This window comes from Leptidea sinapis, chromosome 8, assembly GCF_905404315.1.
Source record: "Leptidea sinapis chromosome 8, ilLepSina1.1, whole genome shotgun sequence".
In the NCBI taxonomy this organism is placed as follows: domain Eukaryota; kingdom Metazoa; phylum Arthropoda; class Insecta; order Lepidoptera; family Pieridae; genus Leptidea; species Leptidea sinapis.
In genome coordinates, this window is record NC_066272.1 from 9,189,996 (window position 1) to 9,204,595 (window position 14,600).

The window sequence follows — 14,600 nt, forward strand, 5'->3', positions numbered from 1 at the left end:
TCCAATATATTTATAGTCCAATGCTGTTTGTCGATAGGTTCTAGGAATATGAATTCAAATTACCACTTAAATTACACCAAAAATTCAAATATGACATCATCAAAACGTCCACGGATTCTTGAGAAAAACTAATTTGACAGACAGTCGCTAATGAGGTACTTTTTATTCTTTGAGAGCTAGGGAACACTTTTATTGGTAAGTAATCTGCTGACTATGCTTTCTTGCAAAACTGCCTTATTTACAAATAGACAAATCTTGCACAGTTAGTATAAGAAATCATGCCATGAGACTACAAAAAACACCAAACGTAACACATAAATAAAATTGGAGTGTATGTTCGTCTGTCTGTCTGTCTGTTTGATCCGGCTAATCTCTGAAATGGCTGGACTGATTTTGACGGGAGTTTTAGTGGCGTGTAGCTGATGTAATAAGGAGTAACTTAGGTTACATTTATTTTAGAAAAATAGAGTAATGTTGCAATGTCCAAAAAACGGTCTGAGTCTAAAAATAATTTATAATATGGTAAACCAAAGTTTGGTTGCTGGGTGGTCAAGCTGGGTCAGCTTGTAATATAATATAATAATCTTTATTTGATCCCACGATACAGTCTCCGACTTGTGTGGCGATTTATTGACAATTACATTATAGTAATAAGTGTACTAAGCATAATCTAATGAAAAAATCAATCTTATATCTAAATTCTAATGATAATAAGATTAAAATAAATTATTCATACCACACATTGGCTTATTATGTAACGTTTCGCCACTACCCTTCAGACAAATACGTCCATGGCTATGCCAAAAACCTTCACAATGTCCGATGGGTAAAATTGGCAGGCCATAGACACTCCCACTAATACTCACCATATGATATACGGTTTTGGTTTGCAATCAAAATAGGATTTAAAATCACTTATTGAACGTCAAAAAACTAAAAACTACCACTCATTCGAAATGATATGCCTCAGACCTAAGGAGAACGGGCGCAAGAAACTAAGCGGGTTTTTTGTATATATATTATGTGGTATCGTACACTAAAATTTATAATTAAATAGGCTTCCCAGACTGTGGTATCATTAAGAAAATCATTTATGTTACAGTAACCTTTACAAACCAAACGTTTTTTAACAATTCTTTTGATTTTGGTAGCACCTTTGTTTTGTAAATTTTCTTGGAATCATCTTGTAAAAGATCGCCCAATAAACTTACTTACTGATGACTTAACAGGACGCTACATGCATATCCTTTTCACAATTGACGTAACAGACAGCCCTAAATGTAAAGGCTGTCTGAGTTGGCCTGTGAGGAATGACCAGCCAGTACATGCTGTCAAATTTTTAATTTGGTGTGGTTAATGTTGAATTGTGAGAAGACAATGGAGAGGGCTATGCTCGGAGTTTCCATGCGAGATCGAATCAGAAATGAGGAGATCCGTAGGAGATCAAAAGTTACCGACATAGCCCATATGATTGCGACACTGAAGTGCCTGAGGGTAGGGTACATAGTTCGTCGGACAAATGGCCGGTGGGGCAGAAAAGTCCTCGAATGGCGTCCACATACCGGAAGACGCAGTGTTGGTAGGCCCCCACAAGATGGACCGACGATCTGGTCAAGGTTGCCGGAATACGTTGGATGAGAGCAGCGCAGGACCGATCAACGTGGAGATCTTTACGGGAGGTTTTTGTCCAGCAGTGGATGACTTTCGGGTGATGATGAAGATTAATGTTGAATTGTTGGTAATAATATTTGATCTTAAGATCGAACATTTTTTAACAAAATCTTTCAGGTCTCTCTTGAAATTTGACTTATAGACGTTTTACTGTAATTAATGTCTTGATGGTGCTACAAAACGCTTACAATAACACGTTGAAACAATAATGTACTGAAGTCATAACCTTAAAGCAATTAATTATACATTTTATTCTCGGACAATTGTGTTAAATGGAATGAAATGAACCAAATTTGATTAAACAGTGAAAAGGTTAGCAGAAATTTAATTTGATTTTCCCGATAAGATTGAAGGTTAATTGTCTATGAATTCTTTGAAATTAAGCTTTGAACTTAAACGATATTCTGTGAAGAATGATATGGTAAGGAGATAACATAGTCACACCAGCTACACTATTCTTTTTCTTTTATCATTCAATCTTTGATTCTAGAGCTACAGGAAAGCTTTGATGAGAAAGCTCATTGTCGCTCAGAGGGCAATGGAGTGGGAGGCTCTTTTACGCAGGATGCCGGCTAGATTATGGGTTCCACAACGGCGCCTAATTCTACCATGAAGCAGTAATTTGTAAACATTACCGTGTTTCGTTCTTAGCTAGTGAAATTACTGGGCAATAGAGACTTAACATCTTATGACTTAAGGTTACGAGCGCAATTGCAGTGCCGCTCAAAATATTTGGGATTTTCAAGAATCCTGAGCGGCAATGCATTGTAATGGGCAGAGGTATCAATTACCATCAGCAGAACATCCTGCTCGTGTCGTCTAGTATTTTCATTAAAAAAAAGGAGCGGGCTATGCTCGGAGTTTTCCTTCAAGATCGAATCAGAAATGTGGAGATCCGTAGGAGAAGTAAAGTCACCGGGTTAGCCCAAATGGACTGGGCAGGGCATATAGCACGACGGACAGATGGTCTTTGGGATGGTAAAGTCCTCGAATGGCGACCACGTACCGGAAGACGCAATATTGGAAGGCCCCCCACAAGATGGACCGACGATCTGGTAAAGATCGCCGGAATAGATTGGATGAGGGCAGCGTAGGACCGATCGTCTGAATGAAGTATTTAACTCTCATTTTGTAAGTACAGAATACTACTTCATTAATCTTTGAGTTTGTTTCGAGTCTGCTAACTAAAGCTAGCTATAGCTATAAAATACATTTTGAGTTCATGTTTAGAATTTTTGAGTACTGAAGTATTTTTAAAGAATTAATTGGTATTAAATGATACAAAAATTGTATTGAAATTATTTATTTATAATTTAACACTATAGTCGTATTAATAAATCACAGCTAAATATAAAATGTTTCTACTGATACTAAACAATATATATTATAAAATTTTGCAATGAACATAATGACAGTTATCATATTTTGATTCATACATGATGAAAGTGACCCAGTAGTGAAAGAATGTGAAAAATTCTAAAAAGTGCCCCAGTTTTAATATAAATATAGATATTAGGAAGGTAATATTCGATTAAATAAAAATATAAAAGAATCGGCCATATTAACTGAAACAAATGACGTCACGGCTCAATTACCAACCCCGCGTCTCTTGGAGTTTTGGTCGTTACATTACGCCCAAGCATCAATTTCTGAGGCTGACGTAATCGGCAACCATGACACTAACGAGCGTTTTCGCGCCTAATTCAGAGTATATTAATATTTTATAACTACAGCTTAATGGAGTGAAAACTTATTTAGCATCGTTGTTATTTAAAAGTCGATGAAACGAAAAAGCGAGACAGTAAAAAGAGAGAGACACATAAATTAATAAGATTTAACGTGGAAGAAGATGAGATACTCGTAGGAAGCATTATACAGTGGTTTGGTACCAGGCGATCATAGTTGAAGAAGAGATTGTCTTGTGTATGACGCGAGTATTCCATAATATATTCTGACATCATGTGCACGATGACATAGACACCAGGAGAACAAAAATATGGTAGCGGTGATAGTAATGTCTTTCATAGCAGGTTTCACTTATGACATGTGTACTTTGTACGCAAGTAATCGATAATCGACATAATGGAAGTGTACCAACATTAAAGATGAATAATCCAAAAACTGTTATCATTCCAATTTCAATTTATTAATTACAGAACAACTCAAAAAACAGTCTGCTAAGTCCCAAATATTGCTATTGAAATTATTTTATAAAATCACGTTATGTAATTTCAAAGTAATAATCTTTTTTTTGTACGTGCAAATACATGGTATATTATCTTGTATTACTGATTTAGTCATGTGTCATGTTTAAGAATATGATCAGGTATAAACAATAGATCCCAGAGGCGTAAATAGAGAGAGAGCAATAGAGATTTTATATTAAGACATTTAAATTATGCATTCCTTTCAGTAAATTTCTAATAATATATCAGATTTTACAACATTTATATACCGAACTAATTATACAACAAACTGCCAATAATAATGAAGACACACAAAATGTACATAACGACAGTGATAAATACCAATAAAATTATATTTTTGTACAATTATGTTGAATATAGTTATACAGGCTGTCCCAAAGTAATGGGTCATGAAGGGAAAGTACCTTAAATATCGTAGATAGGGTATTTTACTGAAAGAAGACTTTATGTTATTTTTAAAAGTTAGTAATTCTGCATTCAAAGATTTTCTAAAAAAGACAAACATAATAAAAACGACAACTACGATATTTAAGGTACTTTCCCTTCATGTCCCATAACTTTGGGTCAGTGATTTTTTTTCGCAATGTCTATTAAAGATAGAAATGTAAAGAAAAAATGATTTTTCTTCTCATATTCTGTACACAAATAATTATTTTTTGTCAGAATATAAGCTTCATATGAAGCGTTGAAACATGGTTTAAATTTTTCGCTATTTTGGCGATTTCTTGGGATAGCCTTAAGAGTAGATAGGAAATAAATAGAATTTATTATTCTTATATACTAAACTATAATAACATAAAAGTAGGTATAACATAGTAATGGGTAGTATTATAATATATAAAATATTGTTGTATTTTATCCTATCGCCAACTATCTGTTAATATACAATTTAACCATTCCTTTATAAATAGTAATAAAATTTAAAAGACTTTAATTTACTTAAAATAGCACTTCGAGGCTGATGGCAATATTTTTCTTAAATCTCTACTACACGCAATTTGAAATACCGCAGTTGGATAGATACTATTATAACCACCAAGATAATATTTTTTATAGAAATGGAGGACAAGCGTCACCTAACGACAGGTGATCACCGCCGCCCACACTCATCTGCAACATCATTTATGTAGGTGCGAGCTATTGGACACGCGTGTTGGTTTCAGCGTTGGCAATGCAAGCTCGGGTCAAAGATCACGAAACATAAAAAACTAATGTCAGGCCAGAGTTTTACTCTTCTTATAATTTTTTTTTACTAACAATGTATATCGGCCTTAAAAATAAACTTGGTATAAAGTTATAAGTACCTGAGAATAAACCAACAATCGACATTTTGTTTATGATTGGTTTATTCGGTCGTATAACGTTTCCCGCGTTTATTTGCAAGGTTACCTGACATTCGGAAAACTTCAGAACTATCATTGTATTGACAGTGTTGTCAGCGATATAGTGAAAATTTTGCATATTATTGGTTTATTATCAGGTATAACTTAATACCAAGTTTATTTGTAAGACAATACGGTTTTAATCTTAATATATACAAATTACGTGACACGTTGTTTGTCCGCGATGGACTCCTAAACTAATGAACGGATTTTAATGGGGATTACTCCATGGAGTGCAGTTTAGTCCAACTTGAGAGATAGGATAGTATTTATTTCGATTTGGGACCCGTAATAATTTTTATATCCAATATTTTGTTTTGTATGGACATATTTTCTATGAGAGAATTTATTGACGCACGGTTTGACAGTTCTGCTGAGAAACAATTTCATTATAACAACTTATATACGCATATTTTACGAATTAATTCTTGGTGTTATGAAATATTATTGACAAATTCATAAAAAAAGTATTTTATTTATTATGTCCGATTATGTAAGAACAACGTGTGTCGGGCCTGCTAGTTAATTATAATTCTCGACAGTTTTACTAACGCTATTTCGTTCAAGAAAATTAGTTTTACAATATTCCATTGTGATGTTCAATCCCCTTGAATGCGTGCTGTTGACTCCGGACTATGACAGTTAAAAACATCAAACATATGCTCCTCCGTGGTCTTGCCATAAATTCAAATCGATAGCGGGCAGCTGATCACAAAGTACGGGCCTATTCCTGTGAAAAATGAATACATTTGTCATTGAGTGATTGATTCGTTATTGTTGTCATACGAACGTTCATACATATATGTAATATGTATATTCTGATAATACTTTGATAGGACTTTGTTTCGAATACAACAATTTGTCATGAATTTAGCTCATTAATATCATAGAATTAAATTCTCAACCAAACAAATGGTCTTAATTAATTATTTGTCTCACATTGCCTGAAAACAATAGATTCAATAAAAAAATTATATAATAAACACCACGGACGAGTAAAAAAAGAAGGACTCCGCGCCGTGATATTAGCAAGTGAAGCACCTTTATGCTTGTGTATGTTCAGTTACGGGGGATACTAGTTACACAATTTTTTCTCCCTTAAATAATCATATATGCCACAAATAGTTACATAGTATCGTTTTTACACTTTTTCACAACGCACGACGGCATTTTTAAAATATTTTATTGAGACGCAAACTGATTTGTTACAGACAATGACAATTCTCATAATGGCCGCCTATCGGCCTGTAGTAGTGTAAGTGTGTGCGTGGGGCTATGTATTTACACGTTAATCGGCTTGTTTTGGTGCTACACTGTTATGTTAGGTGACACGGAGTCCTTACTTTTTTATTAGTCCTTGATAAATACACGAAAAAAGTCACCTGTACCTAGAAAATCAAACACGTCAAATTATGACAGGTAAGCTTGAGTTTCCGCTAAAGAAGATTGCCGTTCTATCTGACATAAGATTACTTTTTCGAAAGCAGGCATTTTAACATTTTTTCTTGGTTGACAAGTTTCACAATACTAAATCACTAGACAGACATAGAAAGACTCTCATCTCTTATGTATTAAAGTATGTCATGGCACCTCATTCTCCTTCACCGGAACAGACATAAGCTTAAAATGCCAACTACTCGACTAAGTCGAGTTAGCAAGTCTTTTGTGGGGCGATGTATATGCTTTTACAACAGGATCCCCGAAAATGTTCAAAGCAAAAGTATTACGTTTTTCAAAAGAATTGTTAAAAAACGTTTGTGTGGTAAAGGTTACTATAACATTAATGACTTTCTTAATGATACCACAGATTGGGAATGCAGCGACCGCCCTCAGTTTCAGTAAGTTTAATTGTACAATGTTACTTTGTAAATGTTACTTTAATTGTAAAACATATTTTTGATGAAAAATAAAAGCCCGCTGAGTTTGTTGCGCCCATTCTTCTCAGGCCTGAGGCATTCATTTTGGAATGGGTGGTAGTGTTTTGACTTTCAATAAGTGATTTCACATCCTATTTTGAACAAAAATATTTGAATTTGAATTGAATTAGTTAGTCATTACACAACTTAGGTCTTTTAATATTTTAGTATAAATATTACTTTATTCTTACCCAGTAGAAATAAGTTCAAAGGCTCTAGGCTGCATATAGCGTATGTTATCGGCATTATCACATAAAATCCGAGCCATCGACGCACCATGTCGGATTGACTGCAGCTGACCTAAGTCACAAAAAAGTTATAAGTTTAAGTTGAAGAGTAATTTGAATATTCTCTGAGAAAAGCTGTGGCAGATATTTTCTGTAACCGAATTCGAAAGAATAGCAATATATCTTTTTATTTCTAAAGATTGATAAAATAACGCCTACGAAAAACAGTTGTGCTATTAGACCTGGTCTAGCAAAATTGAAAAAAGATAATTATTTTAATACAATTTACTATTTATTTATTTACCATTTCCATTAAAACTTTAAGCACGTATTTTAAAGCTAGCATCACATTTTTAATCTCGCTAAGCAAAAGCTTTATCCAAAAAAATTTTTACTTTAACTAAACGTAAAAATATGATAAGTGAATAAATAATAATTATTTAACTGCCAACACAGTTGTCGTATGTGTCCTAAAAAAGATAACTTACTTGGAGTGAAAGCTATATCTGGATCACCAGTCTCATAAAAGTATCTATCCCCAACTCTGGTTCTATAGAACTGCTCGGTCAGAATACAAAGGAATGTGGGTCCAGCTTGAGCCCCGATCACATTCACTTCTAAGGAACCGCCAACAACGAGATCAACGTCTTCAACGTGTTCGTATAAAGTTGCGAGGAGATCGACGTTCTGTGAAGCAATGTGAACTTAAAATAATCATATCTGTTACGAATACGAAATTTTGTGAAACTTCATCTATAACGTAAAACAAAATGGTCAAGAAAGTAAGAAAGAAAGAAAAATGTTTATTCGTGGCGATATAATACAGTACATCTTATTTTTTTTCATGACAATTAGGGACGAGACGAACAGCACGTTCAGCTGATGGTAATTGATACGCCCTGCCCATTACAATGCAGTGCCGCTCAGGATTCTTGAAAAACCCAAACATTCTGAGTGGTACTACAATTACGCTCGTCCGAAACACAATAATGCTTACACATTATTGTTTCACGGCAGAAATAGGCGCCGTTGTGGTACCCATAATCTAGCCGGCATCCTGTGCTTAGAAACCTCCTACTGGTGAGAAAGAATAGAAACACAAAAGGCTTAAAATTTAAACCTAAAAATTTATCGTAAACAAAATTGAGGAATATTATTATCTACGTCTCACAAAGTGGACCCAACTCAGCATGTTTGCTGGTTTGAACACCAGCGCTGGTCTTCTGTTGGGCCATTTGGTGACGTCGCGTCGCCTTAAAGATATACGATTAAAGACAATTTCAAATCATAACTAGGTTTAAAGGGTAACTATTCAAAAACAAAAACAAAACAGTGAAATAATAAAACAAATCAAATGAAACGTACACGCAAAGGAGAAAATATGTTAAAATTACCCTAAAACACTTTCATTGCGAAATATTAGTAAGAACAAAGTTAATCTGCTTTATGCTTATAAGTTTAACCGTAGTCGGCGTGCAAGAGACACAGATTTTTTATGATGTATGCAGTGCAATGTAATCATCATTTGCTTTCATTAAAATAACAGAACTAATATACTAATTATTGTATGAAAAATTAGGTTTCTAAGGTTGGTTATGTAAAAAATAACAGTGATATTTGCTAACTTGTGGTTATGAATAGTCCAATCGCCATAAAATCATTTATAGGATTAAACTTTGAGGATTTTTGAAAAAATATATTTTCTTAAAAAAGGAGTATTTTTTTTTATGATTTTATCTTTTTCTCAGTAGTCGTACTAATGTGGAAACTTATCGTTAAATTTTGGAACATGATCAAAAACCAAAATAAATATTCTGTTGAAGCGATCGCTACCAAAGTTCAAAGGCCTTATTTAGGCTAGGAGAGTGATATCTACCTCTTTAGCTATAAAGTCCGTCATTTCATAGAATGTTTTCGGCACGGGTAACCCACAGGCTGCTCTTGTGGCAACATAGCTTCCGAGACCATGATCCCGCCCACGTTGTATGTCTGTCGCTCGAAGATCACCACCAAATGTATTGTTACGTCTGAAACAAATTGAAAAATGTTTTGTTTATAGAAGAGGTGATATGAAACTATATGTAACCAAGTCATACTCCTGAACCACCAAAAAAATCACATGAGCATTGTCAGCCTATTTACGTGGTTGGAGTTTATTAAAGGTTGCCGTTTGACCCGGAAACACCACGGATCCCAAATTTTGATTGAACGTTGAAGACAGTTCTCAGACAAGAAAACTCTGGAAGATTTTTTCAAATTCAAATATTTTTATTCGAAATAGGATTCAAAATCACTTATTGAACGTCAAAAACTACCACCCATTCAAAACAGACTGCCTCGAACATGAGAAGAACGGGCGCAAGAAACTCAGCGGGCTTTTTTTTAATAAAAATATGGATTACAATGTAATATCGTACAACAAACATTTATAATTAAAGAGCCTGAGTGTGTCCGCTTCATTTCCAGTCTGTATGTGTAACATTAAGAAAATCATTTAAATACCGTTACCACACAAACGCTTTTCAACAATTCTTTTAAATTTCGTAACACATTTGTTTTGTACATTTTAGGAGTACATTCCACGATCTTGTCGGTATAAAAAAATGGGCCAGGTGAAAAGAACCAAATATCAGAGCACTTATGAAAAGTTTTGTGTTAGTGTAAAACCCACACAAGTACTTCAGGCCCGCGGCAAATGGAAGGCCGTAATATCTGCCTACCCAAGAGACTGACGTGATTGTATGATTGATTGATAACAGTATCGACATGCTCGGAGTCGTAACGCAGTGCAAAACAACATGTAAGACCAGATGTACAGCTACAATTATCAAGTCACATCCAATCAGCACAAATTTTTATTATTGAAAATAAGGGACGAGACGAGCAGAACCTTCAGATGATTGTAACTGATACGCACATGACAATGCAATGCCGCTCCAGATTATTGAAAAAACCAAAAATTCTGAGCGATACCACACCTTGAAACATAAGAAGTCAAGTCAAATTTGCCCAGTAATTGCACTAGCTACGGCGCCCTTCAGACCGAAACACAGTAATGCATTACTGCTTCACGGCAGAAATAGGCGCCGTGGTGGTACCCATAATCTAGCCGGCATCCGGTGCAAAGGAGCCTCCCACTGGTAAAACACAAGTGCACTGAATATTTCCACTGAAATAGGTGTGGTGGTAAACGTAATAATAGATTCTCACATTTAATAACAATTGTTCAAATACGTGAGGCAAATTTAATTAAAGAAAAAAAATACACTGTCCATTAAACTGCCGCTTTCGGTAAAGGAAAGGAATTTTATAGAAATTTTAATTAAATGAATATACCTAAGATTTAAGAAAGTTATAAAATGAAATAGTCTTAGATTAAGGATTGGTTTCTGCTGCGCTCATACTAGATACCACACTACGTAAGAGCAATAGCTTTTTTATTACGGCAACTTTGAGATGCTTGGGTACGTGGGACTCACTCATGATCGATTAATATTATTTATTAAAATTATTTTGTAGTTGGTGACTATTTATCTCAAGTACACTTTTTACATTCTAATCAACTTTATTCTAGTACACAAATAGCAAAGAACAGCAGCAGGTAACATACAGACAAGATATACATATTATGAAGACTATAATATTATAATACGATGAAATCGTCCACGGATCGCTTTAGTTCCAATAGGTCACTATTCTATATACGAGCGTGGATTCTACCTGGGTGAATTGCATTTTTTTAATGAAAATATGGGACGAGACGAGCAGGACGTTGAGCTGATGGTAATTGATACGCCTTGCCCATTACAATGCAGTGCCGCTCAGGATTCTTGAAAAAACCCAAAAAATTCTGAGCGGCAATTGCGCTCCTTGACCCATAAGATGTTTGCCCATTAATTTCACTAGCTACGGCACCCTTCAGACCGTAACACAGTAATGTTTACACATTATTGCTTCACGGCGGAAATACGCGCCGTTGTGGTACCTACAATCTAGCTGGCATCCTGTGCAAAACCTCCCACTGGTAACATACAGACAAGAAAAAGACATGAAGATCGCTTCAGTAAAAGGTTGCATCCCATTCTCTAAGACCGTGGATTTTACCTCCGTGGATATATATAAACTTGTAAAATAATGAAGTATATTAGTACTTACCTGAAGAGGAATTGTGTTATTTCACTATCCCAGAATTGGTCACTGAATCCCTGCGCCTGGGTGGTCAATCCTCTAGTCAACTTGTCAAAAATATTATCAACTTCAATTAACAAAGGCCGGTTGAACCAATCGCTCATTCGGGCAAAACCAGCGACAGTTCGATCTTCTGTTATTAAACTGTACATAAAAATGATAATTTTCACATTAATAATTCATGTTACTTTAAGGACATTCACAAAAGTGAAACTATTTATGAAGAAACGTCAGTTTGAGGAGACGAGGACTATACTTGTAAATTGTGAAGGTCTTATATGAAATGTGGATCTGATGTGTGGCGGTCTTCTACAGTGCGGTTTTCAAGGAGCTTTCTTTCACGTACTACAAAGCTGTGGAATGAGCTTCCTTGTGCAGTGTTTCCGGGACGATACGACATGGGTACCTTCAAAAAAAGCGCGTACACCTTCGTTAAAGGCCGGCAACGCTCCTGTGATTCCTCTGTTGTTGCAAGAGATTGTGGGCGGCGGTGATCACTTAACAACAGGTGACCCGTTCGCTCGTTTGTCCTCCTATTCCATAAAAAAGTCGTTATTTTTGAAGAGAAACTTCATTAGAATCGTTGTGATTTCAAACCGGATGCAACGGAAAAAACGACAGGTAAGAGACACAAATATAAAAATGTGTAGGATGAAGCCGGCAAAGAATGAGACAGAAATATGCATACTATTTTATTTTTATGTATGACGCGAGTAGGTATACCTTAATATATTCTTATGTCATACGCACGACTTATAACTGCATAGACACCAGGAGAACATAAATATGGTAGCGGTGTTAGTAATGTCTTTCATAGCGGTTGAAATCATGTGTCATCCTAGCAACATGTACCAGGACTTCATATGTAGTTTAGAGGTTCATGCACAATGCAGGTTTCACTTCTGACATGTGTACTTTGTATACACGCAATTTTTTTTTTGTGAGAGTAATAAGAAATCCAGTGACTTGAAACTATGACGTATAAAAACAGGGCATTGATTTTGAAAAATATTAAGCTTTAGCCTTACATTCAGCATTGAAACCATCTTTATTATAATAATAATATCTTAGTTACAACACGTACACCGAAATTACTTATAATCAATAGAATATAGGTATCAAATTTCGCTCAACATATTATAATGTAGGTAAATAATAGTAATTTCTGAAATAATATGCTTTCCAAAGGTTTGTATTCATGTCAAATTAGTGCTTACTCTAAGAAACCACGTATAAGAGTGTGAAAGTGTCTGAATGCGGCTGTGGCGTGTTCATCCAAAACGGACGGATCCACCTCAGGATTGTAGTCAGTAATGTAACCTTGTGCGCCAGGGTATATCAACCTGTTCTTCACCATGTTCTCAACTCCTGTTAAACATACAAAATATATTATGATGAATAAAGCTTTATCTTTGCATAATTTAAAAGTTATACATCTTTAGGCGCGTTATGAAAAAATGATGTAAATGAAATTTTTAGATGCGCGCGCATCATTGTAACACAAAAGTAACACGGTGATGTTGGTTCCTAAAATTTTCTGACGTTTACGACATTCGTTATTTTTTTTTTTGGTTTCTTCGTCCAATTTTAGGGTAGGCAAATGGTTTTAAAAAAAGCCCGTACAGCCGTATTCGTTATTTAATAATTAATTGTCAACGCCGTCGTTGCAAGTTTTTTACAATATTGTACTTTCTACAGACGTAGAATAGCACGAGGAATAAAATAATTTTAATGATTTTTGCTTGGATAGGCCAAAGAAATATAACTTATTGCGTGCAAAGATAATGTGATAATGTGAATGATGTGGCTGTAAATAAAAATAGAGGCAGCTATAACTATTCTTAACTAGAAATATTTTTTCAATCACAGAAAAACAAGCCGCATGCCTTAGATTAAGGATTGGTTGGCAGGCGTAGTCGCAAAGTGCGGCAATTAATACAACGCCCATGTGGGCGTACTCGAGCCAGACTTGAACAATGTGTGATGTTAACGAGCCACATGTTCTGTTAAACTTTGCTAATAATTGAAGCTAAAATGCTGGGTTGCATAGTAAAATTTTGTAAAAATAATACTACAAAAAATAAGAAAGACACTGGGATCACATAACATCAGTAAGTATTTTGTATTTTATTAATATCAATGTAAAATAACACGAAGCGTATGTTACAAAATTTTAAAGATGCCATTGAGTGTCAAGATGCCAAGCATACAAGCATCAAATCTATTGTAAATAGTAATAAAAAGCTATTGTTCTTAGGTAGTGCGGTATCTAGATATAGTGTAGCGGAGACCAATCCTTCATAAGCCACAAGCGTTTGATAGATTATGTTAACAGCCAATTATAAATACTATTGAGCTGATAATAAACACATTCAGTAGAATATATTAGGATGTGATCCAGTGGGAGGCTCTTTTGTACAGGATGCCGGCTAGATTATGGGTACCACAACGGCGCCTATTTCTGCCGTGAAGCAGTATTGTGTAAACATTACTGTGTTTCGGTCTGAAGGGCGCCGTAGCTAGTGAAATTGCTGGGCAAATGAGACTTAACATCTTAAATCTCAGGGTGATAAGCGCAATTGTAGTGACGCTCGAAATTTTTGGGTTTTTCAATAATCCTGAGCGACACTGCATTGTTTTGGGCTGGGAGTATCAATTACCATCAGCTGAACGTCCTGCTCGTCTTGTCCCTTATTATCATAAAAAAAATGTTTATAAAAGTATTATCTTACCAAGGAAGATAGGAAGATACTCATAATAATTGATATGTTGTATTTCAGCTATATGGATTCGCCTCGCCTCCTGGAATATTGTCTCATCGCTCCACCAGGAATTCATTTCGGCGAGCTTAGCTGCTATGCGATTGTGTTCCCGAAGGAGGATTACTTGTAATATTGTTAACTGAGGATTCTGGTTCACTCGGGGATCACCTGAGGCAGGATAATGTTCTGGCTTAGGAGAGCTTGGCTTTGTATAAAGTACACAAGGTTGAGTAACATGCGTCAATGT

The 14,600-nt window shown here is 35.3% G+C and overlaps 1 protein-coding gene across 2 annotated transcripts in view; it reads right to left on the minus strand.

The window, feature by feature from the left end:
- Positions 1-2,958: 2,958 nt before the first annotated feature.
- LOC126965609 (peroxidase) overlaps positions 2,959-14,600 on the minus strand; it is a 69,956-nt gene continuing 58,314 nt past the window's right edge. For both annotated transcript variants that reach the window (XM_050809272.1, XM_050809273.1), the window contains exons 8-14: positions 14,324-14,521; positions 12,809-12,959; positions 11,559-11,735; positions 9,280-9,430; positions 7,892-8,090; positions 7,368-7,476; positions 2,959-5,990 (exon numbers count right to left, since the gene is read on the minus strand). In XM_050809272.1, coding sequence (XP_050665229.1) covers positions 5,912-5,990; positions 7,368-7,476; positions 7,892-8,090; positions 9,280-9,430; positions 11,559-11,735; positions 12,809-12,959; positions 14,324-14,521 — 1,064 coding nt within the window. In that variant the 3' untranslated portion in view covers positions 2,959-5,911. The remainder of the gene's footprint in view (positions 5,991-7,367; positions 7,477-7,891; positions 8,091-9,279; positions 9,431-11,558; positions 11,736-12,808; positions 12,960-14,323; positions 14,522-14,600) is intronic.